We start from the raw sequence: 17,780 nt of genomic DNA on the forward strand, positions 1-17,780 counted from the left end.
TCCTTCCGTCTTTTTTTCAACATTGATGGTTTTAGTAATTAATTTAAGTAAGCTTTTCTTGTGATGGAATGTTAGGGTAAGCGCCTTCTTTTATTTTTTTCAAACCTTTTTTTCGTGTTAAGTAGGTATGTCCTCCGCATTAAAATGCAGAGAACATACTTTGGTGTATTTTGTTGGACTCAGCCTGTGGGTTAGTTTAATTATTAATTCATTGCTGCTTCAATGCAGTGTCAGGAAATCTAAAAAAACTACGTCTTAAATTCATAATAAACATGACGCCTCTATTTATTTTTTATCCGGCCTGAGTCCGCCCTTACTAGTTTTTTCTATTTGACACTAGATGGCGCTTCCAGCAATTCAGAATGTTCTAGAAGTAAAATTAAATATAATTTAAAATATTACTACGCGTGAAAATATACTTTGCTTTCGTCCACAAATCTTCTATCATCACTGTAGCTCTTACATCCAACAATGCAACAACTTCATTTTGATCGAGAAACACGTAAAATAAAATCATTTCAAGACTCAATTGTACCGCTCAAGCTCGGGACCTGTCACGCACTGATGTCAGCACCCCAAGCGTGGAGTAACTGAACTACCGACCGTGTGACGACAGGTCGAACTTGGCTACGTCACGGCTACGTTGCTTACAACAGCTCTACTATGTATTAGTATTTGCTTTGTGGGCATAAGTATCTGTCAATCAAACATCATAGGGCTCTTGCTATATTTTTACAAAGTATAGATATTAGTAGGTATATTGAAGCACTACTATTGGCAAATTTTGATAATTTTATTATGCTTGCAAACATACAGTTCACATAGCAAATTAAACATGCTAAAGATCTCCGAACGATGAATGCAAGTAATGTTAACATAAGGGTATATGTATATACCTACTAGTTTAGACATTAGTTTATTTTCTTCTATGTATTTTAATTCATTACATTATGAAACCTTATTGTTTTTACTTTCAATCATTGTCAGTCAGGTATCTTGAAATAAAAGCGTCCTAATCTTTGATCCCAATATGCATTATATTTGAATCTCTATGGCCATATAAAATACTAGTCGACACAACAGGTGAATGGTGTATTTTATCAGTGTGCCCGTTGAAATAATAGTACTGTATGGACACGATTTCAATATTATTCACGATAGTCATACACTATATACAAACTCTACCTATTCTTTATGTATAAAATCATATAACGTAAGATAATACGAATAAAACCACATACCTAAGTATATTACGTAAGTATTGTGTTTCATTTCCTTTAGAAAAACAGAAATCAGTTAAATGAAATTATCGTTTTAAAGTTGTGTTTAAGACACAAAGGTTTCCTTTTTTGATGATTGGTGACGAATTAAAATGCAAACTCAGATTATTTTTAAATAGGTTTCTTTTATTTATTTTTCTATCTACTATTTATGTACAGGGGGTGTGAATATTAAATATCTAAAGAAAAACATTATTATTAGGACAACAAACTAATCGCCAGCTTTAACTTATCATCTTGGTGCTTCATCCTATGTCTACTGTAAATTAGAGAACTTAAAACAAATAAAATAGTCTACATTCGTCATGTGTTATATTGGTCTGTCTTTAACTTGGATGAAATAGACTTAAGACAAGTGGTTAGTTAGTAGTATTTTTTGTAGACGAATATTTAACAAAGAGGTAGATCTCCTCAATAAAGGATTTAAACCTCTTTGATCCATCGATATTGATCAGCTTGTTTAGATTTAGGTACATCATCGTATAACTTGTAACGAGTTTATATGAGCTTAGTTAATCGGATACACGATTTTCACGCCGATTTACAAACCTACTATAAATCCTTTGTAAGTTCTATGAATACCTACAGGGGTTTAAATAATATTTAAAGCAGACCAACAACTCGTATACACAATCATGTTAATATGATCCAAAATAATCGAAAATCATAACCGAAATTAAGGACGAATTACTGCATATTTAGCACGCTTTACAACTACAGGTCGATTATGTTTAATGCAGCGATTAACGAGACATGATCAATCGGGATTTACGAATACGATAGATCGAAGCGTTGCCACGCCAATACCATATTTAATTGAACGCGATAGGGTTGTGATTTAGCGTGGCATCGCTACGCTATTCTTTGATTCTACAAAATCCATGTGGCATCAACCAAGTTACCAATACAGCTCAGAAAGTATTAATCCAGTTCTATTTTATAAATTAGTAAAACGTAATTAACTTTTTTAACGTCAGTGTTTTTCTAGATACACAGTGTATTTACGAATGTTCATGTTGTCAAATTGTAATGTTTTCCAACAATTTAACACAATCAAAAGATTCCATCTGATGATAACACAAATAGTACTACAGTTTCAAGTTTTAACCACTTTTGTATCTCATGGCTATAACAACAACGTTGGCATAGTTCTATTATATTCTCTGTGGGGGTGTAAGTATTGCACCTGGCTCTCTCGAATAGAACCTTTGTGCATACCCCGAAAGTTTAAACTCTTTTCCTAAGCTTGGATCCTTTTCCCACCACGCTGGTCCAGTGTGGGTTGGTGGGTTCACACATCTAGGTGTGCTAAATCTAGGTTTCCTTGCGATCTATCCCCATCTCACTATGAGCACTAGGCCATGAGATGGAATCTTTCAGGAGTGTTTCTTTCTAAGTTGCATTATGTAGAGAAGACATAGTAATTGAAGTTTTTAGTAATGCATGTATTTTTTTTCTTATTACCATACATAATATATTATTGTATAACAACTATTGGTCGCAATTTTACATCTAAAGCATATCCAATTTACACACCATACGTAAATAAAGCCACTTATTCTTATTGACATAATATTGTAATTTAACAAAGCACACGGTCAACGTAAATACCTAGGTTGACCTGAAACCTAGATGATTTTTATAGTAGGTTCAGTAATAATAATAGTCACATTTCATAGGATGTACCAACGATACAATAATATAGACGTATACATATCAAATGTGACCAATGATATTATTGATTCTACTTCAAGTAGATGCAAGACACTATACATTTCAAAGATGCCAGAGAAACTAAAACTTTCAGTAAGTAAAGGTAATTTATATTGAAATGTGTAGTGACACAAGTTGCATTATTACATTAATTTTTCAAGTAAGTATTTCTTCCTATCGCACCACAAGCTAAAAAAAAATTTTTAATTGAATGGGGATGCATTGATTTCCTGACACTGGCCAATAGAAGATGGGTTATTAAACAAGTCATATAAATGAACAAACATAATATTTGATAATATATTGAACGATAACATATTGATATTGCTGCCGGTACGTACATCGTACATAGGTGGCAGAGAAGGAGCATATTACTATTGTCCGCCATTTACATATAATTTCTTTATCCGAACGGGCTATTGTTTCTGAATACTTAACTGTATGTATTATTAGTAGGAAGATTAAAAAATATTTTTTTCGGTAACTGCCTTTATAGTAGATGCTCTTTTGCTGATTTATATTTCAAATCCATAAGTAGCTGACTACAATATTATAATCTAGCGAGGTTCGGTTCTACATAATATTGGTGTGTAATAATAAGGCTTTTATATGATGTATACTGTATAAAATTTCACATATGTATAATTCAAGGCAATGGGGATATATTATAATACATAATACATTTAGATCCGATAGACTCAGCGTCCTCATATAATTAATTAGTAGTTATCTTTTCACGCTATTGCAAATAACACTCTAATGCATTGTGTTATTAAGGAACAGAGCTAAATGATATTTTAGTTAAAATATATGAAACAAGACAACAGATTTTTCATAAACTTATGTCCTTACGTTAAAATACTCATTAGACAGTTTTGGCACAATTGCAAAATAATCATTCCGATTTTTTATGAACAGACACTCAATGAAAATATTGCAAAGTATTCATGAGAATACATAAACAATTATGTGAACACCAAAGTATCCATTGAGATCATTGCTATTAACGAAACAAGAATGTTAAGTTCAAAACTATAGCGTTACTGTTACTAAAAATTATCGGACAAGAAAGAAGAATAGAAGACAAGTAGGACTTAACACAAGGTATTATGTATAAAAAAATATTTCCACAACTTGCTGCAACCAAAATGGCGCATAACAAAATACTCGACGTCACAATACAGACCTTAAACTCTTACGCAAACGCTTCAATATCGAAAGCTTTACAAAACTATTAGATAATATATCGCTACCAACAAAACGCAACCTCTCGGATAAAAACTAACCAAAACGTACGACGAAAAACAACAACTTTTATACTACTCAAATAGGCCGTTATGCGATCTACGCCGCGATTGGTCGGCCGCCTCAACTCACGCTCTGATTGGCTATCGACACGACCGGTTGCTGGTTATTGGCGGAGATGACTGTGGACCCTGGAGGTATCTTCTGTGGGACCATTCCGTCGATGTGGCGGTATTTCTTGAGTCTCGTCCACTGTCCGTTATTGTAGTTCATTTGGAAGTGCATTTCGGATAGCATGGTCAAGTACGTGTCGTCCGACTGTAGAACATTCTCGATGTTCTCGGAGAGTTTTATTGTCACTATGTTGCCGAGGTTCGGACACGGGTTGTCTGGAAGAAACGAGTATTTGTCTTTGAAATAATTCTGATTTACTAAATTTAGTACTAAGTTAAGGCGTAACATGGTTTATTTACGATGACATATTTGAAAATAAGATTAAAAATGTATTTATTATTTTTAATAATTTAAATGTGAGAAAGGTACAGTGCTTCTTATTTCTGAGCCATTTGAAGTATATACAAAGTGGTATTAGATTCTTAAGATAGGCAGGGCATGCATCGCGCAATCTTTTGTCACAGGACATTTTTATTTTTGATTATACATATTACAAAGAGTACTCAAGTGCCTCACGGTCTCCATATTTAAGAATAAATAGCTTTATGATTTTGACTGTTTTTCACGTACTATAGCATAATTAATAAATCAGAAACGTACCTCTGGAACCAGCCATGAACCCGAGTATGAGCGCCTTCTCCGGCCGCGTGACGCGGTTCGCGTTCCTGAACATGTCCTGAGCCTCCAACATTTGTTCACGCTGAAATTAAAATAATAGTTTTTTAATGTATTTAGATATAAACTGTTATGGAGTGTTTTGAGTTATTTTTTTTCAGCTAACTGCAGATTTCAGCTCTTGTTTGTGGTCATCTTTCGTGAAGCGAACTATAAATAGTTCAGTTACTTGCCCACATTCTTCTCCGTAGACAATACCGTTACCAAATGGGCAGCAGTCTATTTTTAGCTTACGCTAAGAATTACGACATTTGACAGTTCATGAGCATTTAGGGTCACTTTTACCAAACGCTAAACGTATTTAAAATTGTATTTAAATCAAAATTTAAATACATTTTGTACTAACTGACAGCCGTTTGACAGGCTACTAAATACGTTTATAATGTGGCAAGTTACTTGGCGACCCTCCTTGCGGGGTGAAAGAAGTGGCGGGGGCGAGGTAGCACGACATGCTACACACGTAGAAAAGTGTGCCCGGATTAATCTCGCGATAGCTTGTAACTATTTCTGACGTAAGTAAAATTTTATTCTATGAGTGTTCCCGTAAATGTCATATTTAGCATAGTTATAGTTTGACAGCATTAAAATTTGGATGTTTACCTTCAGAATATCTATCAATTTGAATTTATTTATGCAAAAGTGTTTTATTTTATAAATCAATTTCCATGTCACTTTCATGTTCACTCTCTGTTTGAACTTGTTCATCGTCGTCGTCATCCTCATCTTCATCATCGTTTTCATTAACTTCAATTATAAATCTAAGACATAAACCAAAAAACATTATACCTACTTTGTAGTATAATGTACTAGAGTACGCCAGTGATATTAGTTCAGTGTACACCTATAATATTTTATGTTTAATTTACATTAAATTATAAATAAACAATAACATACCTGTCCAATACATCGTCAAATACTCTATCAGATTTATAATATTCGTCTTAATTTTTTATGACATGGTCGTCACAATTTCTCCACTTTTCAGGCGAATAATTAGAGAAAAGCAACTCAAAGTCTTTTATCTCTTTATCTAAGTTAGAGTCAATCGACGTTCTTGCGAGCTCGCCTTTCACGTACCCCCACACAAGTTCAATAGGATTTAATTCCGGGTGGTATGGGGGTAGGCGAAGCACGATATGACCATTTTCTTTCAAAATTTCATCAATTTTTCTCTGTGTTTTGCTCATTAATTACTTTCATTAAATCACATAAATTTTGGTTGCTTTCCTAGTTACAAGAACTGACAACTGACGTACTGTCATATGGACTCTTCGTCTTTGTTGTTTACTTTTTCGTATCTGACTGCGCAGTACCAACCTTTAGCCGCGTAGCATGACTGATCCGGTACGCTGTTCTACAAGAAGCCCCTATATTGAGACATTATACGATTTGTTGTTTTTAACGTTATTTTGTTGACGAATTATAGATACCTAATAATAATATAATGATAATATTAAAAAGGCCTCAACACTCATCGTAAGACTAATGGTCTCAGGATCAATGATCTCATGTGGGTCGCACTCAAATTATGACAGACTATATAAGACATGTGGCCGCCTCGGCTGCGCGGCCGAGACTGCCGTAACAATGACATGCAGTGCACGCGTTGCCCTTCACCGCTGCCCCTCCCGCTACCCGCTGTCGTCTTGGGTACCTCGTCCCCTCCGCGTCTTTCACCCCGCAAGGAGGGTCGCCAAGCAACTTGCCAATCTATAGCGTTTGGTGAAATTCCACCTTAAAGTATGCTTCTGAAGGGCTAGCACAGGGCGCATTTAAGACGTGACAAAAGCGCGACGGATAACTTTTGTCACGTCTTAATAGCGCCCCGTGCTACAGGGCCAGATTTACCAAAAAATATAATCTAAATGCTCATGTACAGAAAGAATGAATAAATATAATAAACATAATTACCGTGAGCGACAGCCCCCGCCTAGGCAGCAGCGGCGGCGCGGGCAGCGCGGCGGGGGACGCCTGCGGCTGCACTTGTTGAGGAGCCACTTGTACCGGCTGCACCACCTGGGAGAGGGGGGGAAATGTTAGTAAGATAATAGTCACAGTCACTATCATGGACACACATTACGGATAGCACGGGGAGCAATGAAGACGTGGCAAAAGTTTTGCATCGCGCTCACTCACATCGCGCAGACTCAAGAGCGAGCGCGACGGAGAACTTTTATCACGTTTTAAATGCACCCCGTGGACATTGGAATTAAAAAATCATATCGAAAAGGATTGATAGCCTCTGTTGGATCCTAGGATCGCTCGTAGTAAAAGCTATCACGCCTTGTCACGGTCCTTCGAGCCGGATCCATTGAACACATATTATGGAATTTAGTAAAACAGGAATAATAATGGAGGAAACTTTTACACACCTCGCCCAACTTTAACGAAATAAGAATAAAAACATCTAAAATCCGGGATAAAATATCCGCCCCAGACATCACATTATATCTCAAAAATACGTTATCTGAAACTTAAACTACTTACTAGACAGTGTGTTCCTGATAAGTAGCTGACTCATATTTTATAATTAAGATTAGAAGTGAAACCCATACCTGCGTGGGTAGGTTGTGGTGCGTATTTATCTGCGGCTGTATGGAGGTGAGCGCGGGCGGGGGCAGCGAGGCTCGCGGCGCCACCACTGTACCGGCTGTCGGCTGTAACAATACATGGAATATTAATATAGAATCATTTATGACCGATTTAGTACTCATTATTAGAAATTCATTAACATTGTACTCAAAGTAGAGATCCGCTGAAAGACGAAGAGTCACTTCAACGCATCGTGTGGCCTGTCCTTCAGCGCACACACAACAGTCGTGTATATAGCATCGCTCTAATTTATCAGCTTGCCTACCCATCCAGAGATTACCCAACTACACTCATCGGCTTGACTTTAGGACACCAGCCCCTGCCTACCCATCCGGGGACTTAATAACTCTGTAACAGCTTGCCTACCCACTCCACGACTGTCTCCTCCACTCACCGTCTTCACATTCTGCAACAACACCGCCTTGCCTGCCTGCAGCAGCACGGCTGACGACAACAGTCCCTGCGCGGCCACCAACAGCGGCTTCCCTCCCGCCTCGCGCGCCAGTAGTAGCTTGCCCCCCTGCCCGGAGAGCACGATGGGCTTCGCGCCTGTACTCTGTTGGGGGGAAATTGGGGGGGTTATTATTTTGTGTGGGTTGTTGGGTGAGAAACTAGTATGAATGGCTTTGTAATTGTTCTCTGTAGGGATTGGTAAAAGTGTAAGTTAGTAATGTAGCTCTCGGAATGTCGATAAACACGGTAACACGGAGAAGCATTTGGCAGGGAGTCAATACGCATGGCAGAACTAATTTTTCCTCTGTTTTTTATATTTAGGATTTTAGATACTACACATTCGAAAACAAAATAGTATGTATATAGTCATTCGAGGGCTGCTAAGGGTTGCTAAATAAGGTGCACATCCATAGCTTTTTATAAAAACGATTTAAAGAGATTAACTACAATACATTGTATAAGAAAATATACTTTTCAATTTTAACTTTCTCTGGAAACCTTGTTATAAAAACGTTAAATTTGCATTTTGGGTTAGATTACGTTGGTTTAGTAATTCCGTCGGAAGTTTAGTAAATAATTTAACTCGGACCTTCCGCAACCACCCAGGAACAATCAAAATACTATAACTGTAAACAACACTCACCGACACAACAGTGGTGGTGGGCGCGACGCGGTCGGGCTCGGCGCGGGGCGCGGGCGGGGAGGGCGGCGCCTCGGGATTGGCGGCGGTCGCCGGCGGCGGCGCTGGTACTGTGGGTGAGAGGGGATGTTGTTTATCTGGAGTGGACTTGGGGGATATAGAAGTGGTGAATGTATTGTTTAATCCTTGTAGTCTTATGGGACACCACACAAGCTGACATAACACTGGTGAAAATAATTAAAACCTTGTAAAGACTTGCGGGAAATACAGCTTATGCATTAGAATAACACATAGCGGTAGAAGATTTTCATGAAACTTTACAGTAATACAGCTTATACATCACAATAACACATAGGCCATATTGTATCCCAAATTACTATGGTTTATTCTCAGGCTAATAAAATGTTTCCCGTAGGAATTATGGGATACAAAGTAGCTTATGTATTCAGGAAGTAAACATGCCAAATTTAATTAAATTGCTCCAGCGAGCGGTTATATTAGTAATATTAGTAGGTAATAATAATAGTGCGGCTGGACCATTATTGGTTGATAAATAACGAATAATCATGTACACATACCAGCAGGCGCCTCCTCTGGCTTGGGCGCGGGCAGGTTGTTGGCGCCCTTGGCCGCGAAGTCGGGCGGCGGCGGCGACGGCGCGGGCGGAGGCGCCTTCTTGGCACCCTCCTCCATTTCTGATGATAGGAGTATTGTGTTATACAGGGTGTTCAAAACTGGATAGAGTAAGCTAAAACAGGGGTGAGACAGGGAGTCATATCGTGTAATAAGACTTTAGAAAATTGGCGAAAAAGTTTAGGTTTTCAACGAAACTTTGTGAATTACGTGACTTTTTATAGTATAGAGTTTTTGCGATTTTTGAAACATGGTCAACCATGTGTAGTTTTTAAACTGTGGCCGGTTGCATGGATATTTAACCGATTTAAACATTAGTATATTATCGCTAACACCGTTAAACACAAACATGTGATTAAATTAGTTGTGCACTATGCTAGTTTATCGTCACAGATTTTCCATGCCGGTGGTGCACGGGTTGGGCATTTTCTTAAGTAAATAAACAGCTACCTTGCAATCGTATATAGACTTACTCTCTTCCATGCACAGGTTGTCTGGTAGAGATTGCTATAAGCAATAAGGCCGCCTCTTTGTACTGTTTTATTTTTAAGTTTTTGTAATTTTTGTTCTTGGTGCAAATTAAGTGTATTAGCGCCAAACCGCAACAGGAAGGCTAGGCTACATTTGACCAAAGTTTTCCGTCGCGCTCACTCTTGTAGCTGTGCGATGTGAGTGAGCGCGATGCAACTTATGTCACGCCTTAAATGCACCCGTACTATTAGCCCAGCTCATCATCACTCACCGAGTTTCCTCCTCTTCTTGATCTGCGCGTGCGTGGCGGGCTGCTCCGTGATGTCGAGCAACTTGATCCCGGAGCGGGGCGGGGGGCGCGCGGGCACGGGCGCGGGCCGCACGCCGCCGCTGTTGCGCGCCGCCCAGCGGGACGGGAGGCCTTTTAGGGGGGCTGTGAGGGTAAATAGAAAAACGTTAATAGTACATAGATAGAATACGCAATGGGAATTTTTTCTGAGATCAAAAATGAGATGTTGTCGTGGTGACGATAAGTAATGCGGGAGGTATGAGAGGCCTTTCAATGGGACTGATGGGGGAGGATTTAGAAACTTTAAAATAACATGTAGACAGATTTTCAGAGAACATTAAAAAAAGAACTAAATTACTTATACTAACATTGATGGAGATAGTAGAAGTAGCAAACAGCACACTCATGGCAAAACTGGTTTGTTAATTGAAACATAGGGTTTGCTACTACTGTGGTGAACAAATTAGCTAGTCAGAATCAATACCCAATATGTGAGGCTCCTTTCTTGCATGTTTAGACGGGTTAACAATGATTGAATGGATATTTCATTGTGAATCTAAAATGACCAGCAAACAGTTCATATTATAATTTTTCACTTACTAGTATCAGTCATTTTCCTCGGCATTCCTCTGCTTCTGACAGGCACAGTGGGCGCCTGGGCCTTCTTCTGATTGGCCAGGACTTCATTAGCTTTAGCTAGGAGCTCGCTACGTAATGCTACTGACTTAGGTTTACGTTTTAGTGTAAAATGTTTCTGGGGACTGGCTTGTTGGCCCACCTGAAAGCAAAAAACAAATGAATTCAGTATTATATTACATCATCATAATGTCTTGTGTTCCCTATACAGTAGGCATTATACTCCAAGAGTATACCGAAATCTTGTATTGATTCATTTAAACTACCTATTACATAAATATTACTTATTTGCATAACCAAGCCTCTCTATGTATAATTTATCAAGGCCATATCCTAGTGGCAACCACATGACTAACAAAACTATGAATAAGATTTTATAGTGTAAAATGTGCAATTGTGATTTTGAAATAGTTTTACAATTTTCTTTCCACAGGTCAAAACAAAATATGAATGCTCTTGTACATATTAATTAGGTTTTCGTTATAATTATGGGTCCAACATTATGAAAACTTCACAAGAATAATCTGAGATTGAATTATCCAATAAGTACATCATAATTTAAGTAGGCTTCTTTGGGAGATGCTTGCATGTAGATGATCCTAACGAATATTACTATATCATGCAATCAATACTCACGTTATTTAAACATAAAAAGTAATTAACTAATTATATCTATTTAGATTTAGAGCAGATTTCAGTACAAACAAAAGAGAATTATGATAAGATTTCTTAATTAGGTCTTAGTTAATGAGAATAATAAGTGAAAATAAAGTACATACCACAGAAACCAAGGCATTCTTATTTAAATATAGGCACTCAAGTGGCAATAGGTTCAAATCTGCATGTTTAGCCAAGGCTCTCCTCAGCTCGCCGATCATATCACTAAATATTGGTCTAGTCTCGTCAAACTCAGATATCTCGGTGTTGAGGATGCCGGTAGAGGGGAATGTCTTGAGCGTCTCGGCGAGCATGGCCACCCACAGGTCCGAGTCCACTCCCGCAACCTCAATAATCTCCTCCAGCTCATTTTTCCACTGAAAAATAATATTTTTTACAATCAGAAACAGTATTGGGTATTAGGAAGGCTATGAGTTTTAGGTTATCATTAGTGTTTTTGTCTTAAGTTTACTAAAATGTTTCTTGTAAGCAAAACAATCTTTGGAAAGAGGTTGTTTTTCTGTATGTTTTAAAAGTTTTCTTACAATGATAACTTGCAGTAAAGTGGTGATTATAGAGAAGAATACATGTATGTTTCAGAACAAAGAATTACCATACCAGATATTCAATGGACTATTTTGTTTTATAACCTAATGAGCTTATCAGATTTAAGTTTCTACCTTGACTAACTGGTAGATTCAGCTAAAACTAATTTGCTACGGGGGTGTTTCGTTATAATCGATGTTTCTTATTTAGATCCTGTTATATGCATAGAAATATTGATCAACATGTGCAAGAGCAATATGCATCAACCAATGATGTGATGATACAAAATGCGAGGGAAACGCAAATTTTCTTTTATATAGCGTTCTAAGTAATCTAATTGTAGAAAAACTATTGTGGGTAGTGTATGGCTAATCAATTTAGATTTACAAGCTTCATTTCATGATATTTTAGACAACATTTCGAGATTTTGCATGCAATTGCGTATACGTATTGACAACAAATAAATTAAGTACGTAGCTACACGATACCTCTATCACTTTCTGACACTCAATAAAATGCAGTAAATGAAAGAGATAAAAAACACAACACAGTTACGCAAAGCGCACAAGATCGGGGTGAAAAGTTACCTCTTCAACATTTCTGCGCGGGATGTGAAAGAAACTTAACAATAATTTCAATTTCACTTGTGTTTGCAAGTCCGGAAAACAATCCTTGATATTCTTCAAAACTTCAGCATTTAATTGTGTACAAATTGAGCCGGTTGTCCACGAATCATTCGATGTTCCAAGTTTATTGTGGAGCCACAAAGATGTATCACTGTCCCGAGTGTTCGCCATCTTGTAACTGAGATAGTGATGTTCTGTTTGTCAATACCTCTTCCTAATCATAATCTGTAATTAGATTATGAGACGGTATTTTTTTCATCAATCATTATTAAATCTTATTTTTTAAACGTCAGACAACCTAGAAGACATCGAAAGTAATCTGTATGATAATAATAATAATGTACGGTGGCCTGCGCCTAAAAGTATACAGGCGGAGTTTTTAAAATAGCGATCTCAACTCAAGCTCACATGGTGCTCAAGCACATCCACATAAACACCACTGCCTCACACATCACACACAACACGTCCCCGGATTTATAACAGATGTACCTGGTCCCTTCATCAAAAGGGATCGCTATTTTAAAAACTCCGCCTGTATACTTTTATGCGCAGGCCACCGTACCTATAGAAGATTTGTCTTATAATCAAATAGGTATAAAAAAAAAAGATTTTTAGAACATTTACACAATCATAATCGAATAAAAAACGGCATTTAGACAACACTAGCAGCAAAATAAAGGTGTTGCCATTTTAGAAAAATAAAAAACTACCAATGGCTTTGCTTTTTTGGATCATTATTTTATAGGATGAGCCGTGTGTAAAAAAGTTATTCTGTGAAATATGTTGTCTATCGAGTGTGGTGTGGGGCGCGATATTTAAATAATCTTCGTCTTCGATTCGAATTTCGATCAAACAAACAAGTTTTGGCTTTACTTTAGATTGTAGCGAAAGTGACTACATTTAATTTTATTTACTTTCCTTGATAAGTACTCAATCTTCAAAAACAGGAATGGAGGCTGACCCCGTTTCTAACAAATTAAACTTGTATGAAGAGGAACTTAACGATGAAACAACTTTAGATTTGTCATCCCAAAACTTATCTTCAATACCAGATTTAAATAGAAACAAGTATTTATGTGTAAGTACAACTTCGGTTTTATGAAGAACTTTAAATGTAGGTACTTACCAAATGTAGTCATCATTGCTGAACATGCCTAGTTACCTCTCTTAAGTAGCACCACCGGCCTTCCTCACCCAGCCATTACTTGTCATCTAACGGTCTTGTAAGCATCCCATGCATGCCTGTTTGTGGCACCCACTCAAGAACTCGTCAACCCCGCCGGTCCAGGTGGTCATCGGGTCTTTGGCAGACAATATGACCCGATAGGATACTAAACAAGTTCCAAATGTCCATTTTATTTATTAACTTAACATAAATTTAAATGTTACAGGCGCTGTACCTCCAGAATAATAATTTAACTACTCTACCTGAAGACCTATTCCCAAGCTTACCTGCCCTCATGTGGCTGGACGTCAGAGATAATCAACTAACGGATATACCGACCACCATCAAACAGCATCCCACCCTGACGCACTTTTTACTGCAAAATAATAAAATAACGTCTTTGCCCAATGAACTAGGCACGCTACCGAATCTGAAAGTTTTGCAACTGGGCGGAAACCCACTCATGTACCCTCCTAGAGAATTAATCCAAACTGGAGTCAGAAAATTGCTCTCATTTTTAGAGAACAAATATTTCGATGGGCTTTTTGAGCAATCAGAAGTAGGGAATGCCAATAGTATGGATGAGCCCCAAAGTTACAGTTCCGTAATAGACGAAGGGAAATTGGCCATACTACCCAATCAAGGCAAAACACTTACCATTCAAGTGAGCGGAAAGGAGATAGAAGATAGTTCTGATGATGAGGAGCATATTACTAAGAGAAAGAAAAATTGCCCTAAACTTAATAAAAGCAGATTTAAGAACATGCCGACTTATTACCAAAGCTCTAAATATGTGAAACCTGTGCATCCGGATGGTAAAAGCCAGATTGAGAAAATCAAGCAGAATTTCTTAAGAGAAAAAGCTTTGAAAAAGCACATTGAATTAGTTAATATGCAAGAGAAAATCTTACAGGAGAAAAAGTAATGCCCCATTCCATATTCTCTTTTTAGACCTAAGCGATATAATAATATCTATACACCATACAGTAATATCGCTTAGATCTAAGTGGACTAGTACTTATAAATAATATTATGAGAATGATGACTAATCTTATTAGTCATCATTCTCATAATATAAGTATAATATAATATATCTAAGTATCATTATTTATTCCAGAAACATGGAACAGCTAAAGAACTGGCGTCAGATGTACCGAACCACGCAAATATTCACGAATCCAGACTACCAGTTAAAACCAGAGACTTTCCCTTACGATACCAATCCTGCCTACATGACTCTACTCTCGAGAGAAGATATAGAGAAAGATCTACCTGATAAGTACAGGAAGAAATTGGTAAGAAGATGCAAACCAACAGTGCCAAGAAAAGGTGCTTCAGACGTGCACTTGGCAATGAAGATTAAGAAACTTTTTGAGAATTTGGAAGCCATGGATAAGCAACGTGAGGAGATGACGCCCCGGACTGAACAGAAGGTTCTGCTTGGAGAAATACAGAAGGTGCATAATTTATCTTTGTTTTTAGCACGAAAGAAGTGCATGTCCGGCGTATATAGGTACCCTAGGCTGGTAGGGACTGGCAACTTTTCTAGCTAATCTTTTCACAACGGCGACAAACCACAAACCTTAGACCAAGTCCTGTGTTTGTTACGAAAACGCTAGAGACAAGTGAGACCTAGACAGGGTAGACCTAATAGGTAAATATTATGATAAAATTAAATATATTTTTCTTTTTCAGATATCAGAGATAAAACAAAAGTTGATGGAGCTGTCAGTTTCAAACACACGATCGGTGACGGCGGAATGAAAATAGTTACCATTTAGATGATTTTACAATAATTATTTTAACTGCTATTGCGTACAATCGTGAATTTTAAATAAAAAATAATTAAACACTTTCGTAAGGAATATAGATTTTTATTGATGTCCTGCACCATAATACATTCATGGATGATACAGTTTCCATAATCTACATCAAAATTATTAGAAAATAATTCTTGTATTAGCGCATCAAGGTTTTGGAAGAAACCTATTTCCAGGGAGTGATAACCTTATCTAAAAATAGAAAATAAGCAACTAAAGTATGTAAATTATATAATTCAGTACTTGAAATAAGAAATTAAAACAACTATGTTAAAATATTTTCTTGAGCTTAGTATTTATTGAAAGCGCATAAACTTAAACATATAATTATTCACATTTACATAAAGGAACATAGCGACATTACTTACTTACACATTGATTATTAAAATAGTATTTTTTTGTCATTTTCACTTATTTTTTTACAGAGTACAAATACGATTGCCATTGCCATACCTATAATACTGCCATATTGAATTAAATACCCAAATTAAATGCAAAATTGTGCTTAAAGTTAAGTTAAAAAACATTGAATCATAACTTTCATGATAAAAATTACATTATATCATCATGATAGCGTATTTTACACAATATACATAATTATTTAGTGATGAATATTGGACAGTAGCAACAACATATTGAGATTAATTATGACTAGGTGGTACTGTTAATGTAAATTTTATTATATACTTACTCATATGTATAGAACTTTATGACTGTAATAAAACTTAAATTTACTTTGTTAGTAGGTTGGCTTTAGCATTAACTTAAACTTATTAAATGTTACCAAAAATATGATAAAAAATATATTTATCAGTGTTTATTGCGGAATATGTATCATATATTTTCATTATAATACGTGTAAGACTGATACAAAATATGTATTTTTTTTCAACTGTTACGGCTAGATTGAGTGAAAGCTACATTATATAAATGTTTGATCAAATTATTTCGCGGTCAATGTCCTTGAAAGAATAAATTCAGTTTTTTATGAGTTATTTTATTTTATACCCATATCAGCTGGGAATCTTTTCTCGATAATGATTTCTCACCTATTGTATAGAATCATAGAATAGAATACTATATCACATCGTAAAATCCTTTCCTAAAAAATCAAACTTTCAGTCTTTTTGACTAGTTTCCTTCCAGTACAATCCTTTTAAAAATGATTATTTTATATTAATTTATACATAATTGGTGAAATTAGTGGAAGCTACATATTAGAGTTCGTATTAATCTAATAATGGCCAAGTTTTTACAATGTATCCAGAAAAAATAAACGGATTAATAAATATAAAAAACAAACTTCATGCACTGCCAATAAAATTAATCTGAATTAGTATTTTGACATGGTACAAATGCACATATATTATATGTAAACGGAGCCAACTGTTCTATAGATAGATTTAACAGTAAAAAGTTTTAATGAAAAATTTGCCTACGAATTAATCACATTACTAATAAACAACCTGTTTACAACTGTTCAGCTGAACATAAGACAATTTACTGAAATTTATAAATTAACATTGACAACGCAGAGTACATCTAATTTTCAATTTAAATACATGTATAATATATATATATATATTCTCACCACTATAACCCCAAATGATGTAATCAGAAGTGGGAAAACGCAGACTTCAGCTAATTTTGAATTTGAAAACATGTATATTCTCACCACTATGTAACCCACTGTGGTAATCAGAAGTGGGACAAGCGTTCTGTTAGATTTACTTTTATTATTTTATTTACTTCCGTCGTCTTCCGATCTTCTTGCGGTTCTTGTCGGGCAGCGTCACTCGAATGACGGTCCTGGCTGGAGCCGCCACTAGCTTATGCTAGAATGTGCGACCTGTTGGAATAGAATGTAATAGAAAATAAATAGAGAATAGCTAAAACTCGATTCGATCGATTTTATAAGAGAAAGATAACTGCATGGCAATAGTTATTTATATGTTATAGGTATTTTATGTTAAAAATAAAATTTTATACGATATGAATTTTACAAAAGCTGCTTAGGAAAGCGTCTACCTTTCGGCATTGTACGAAACTGACGCATCGTATTCAGTAATCTTTGCATAGAAATTCATACCAATGCGTCCACTTCATCGGCATTGGCGTCGCTGTTTCTCCATACATTTATGACAATCCGTTTGGTCCGATACATA

At 36.4% G+C, this 17,780-nt stretch overlaps 3 protein-coding genes across 5 annotated transcripts in view; 1 reads left to right on the forward strand and 2 right to left on the reverse strand.

The window, feature by feature from the left end:
- Positions 1-3,199: 3,199 nt before the first annotated feature.
- LOC105384502 (negative elongation factor A) lies at positions 3,200-12,813 on the reverse strand. The gene is made up of 11 exons (XM_048630615.1): positions 12,592-12,813; positions 11,581-11,835; positions 10,766-10,943; positions 10,148-10,309; positions 9,351-9,467; positions 8,776-8,882; positions 8,074-8,235; positions 7,643-7,744; positions 6,999-7,103; positions 5,013-5,112; positions 3,200-4,627 (listed from the first exon to the last, which is right to left on the reverse strand). Exons 1-11 carry the CDS (start codon positions 12,799-12,801, stop codon positions 4,362-4,364), a joined length of 1,764 nt encoding a protein of 587 aa, XP_048486572.1. The 5' UTR covers positions 12,802-12,813; the 3' UTR covers positions 3,200-4,361.
- Positions 12,814-13,485: 672 nt separating this feature from the next.
- On the forward strand, positions 13,486-16,292 carry LOC105384501 (leucine-rich repeat-containing protein 40). The gene is made up of 4 exons (XM_011554751.3): positions 13,486-13,708; positions 14,022-14,716; positions 14,913-15,252; positions 15,491-16,292. Exons 1-4 carry the CDS (start codon positions 13,580-13,582, stop codon positions 15,557-15,559), a joined length of 1,233 nt encoding a protein of 410 aa, XP_011553053.3. The 5' UTR covers positions 13,486-13,579; the 3' UTR covers positions 15,560-16,292.
- Positions 16,293-17,211: 919 nt separating this feature from the next.
- LOC105384531 (protein O-GlcNAcase) overlaps positions 17,212-17,780 on the reverse strand; it is a 29,431-nt gene continuing 28,862 nt past the window's right edge. For all 3 annotated transcript variants that reach the window (XM_048630585.1, XM_048630584.1, XM_048630583.1), the window contains exon 25: positions 17,212-17,464. In XM_048630585.1, the coding sequence (XP_048486542.1) occupies positions 17,446-17,464 (19 nt within the window). In that variant the 3' untranslated portion in view covers positions 17,212-17,445. The remainder of the gene's footprint in view (positions 17,465-17,780) is intronic.

The sequence above is a fragment of the Plutella xylostella genome, chromosome 26 (assembly GCF_932276165.1).
Source record: "Plutella xylostella chromosome 26, ilPluXylo3.1, whole genome shotgun sequence".
In the NCBI taxonomy this organism is placed as follows: Eukaryota; Metazoa; Arthropoda; class Insecta; order Lepidoptera; family Plutellidae; genus Plutella; species Plutella xylostella.

Excerpts from the sequence above, each read along its gene's own strand:
- LOC105384502 (XM_048630615.1), bottom strand. The coding sequence starts at position 12,801 with ATGGCGAACACTCGGGACAGTGATACATCTTTGTGGCTCCACAATAAA. Across the intron at positions 7,745-8,073 it reads TGTTGCAGAATGTGAAGACG|CCGACAGCCGGTACAGTGGT; the intron begins GTGAGTGGAGGA and ends GTATTGTTACAG. Across the intron at positions 5,113-6,998 it reads GGCGGGGGCTGTCGCTCACG|CGTGAACAAATGTTGGAGGC; the intron begins GTAATTATGTTT and ends TTTTAATTTCAG.
- LOC105384501 (XM_011554751.3), top strand. The coding sequence starts at position 13,580 with ATGGAGGCTGACCCCGTTTCTAACAAATTAAACTTGTATGAAGAGGAA. Across the intron at positions 13,709-14,021 it reads ATAGAAACAAGTATTTATGT|GCGCTGTACCTCCAGAATAA; the intron begins GTAAGTACAACT and ends TAAATGTTACAG. Across the intron at positions 15,253-15,490 it reads TGCTTGGAGAAATACAGAAG|ATATCAGAGATAAAACAAAA; the intron begins GTGCATAATTTA and ends TTTCTTTTTCAG.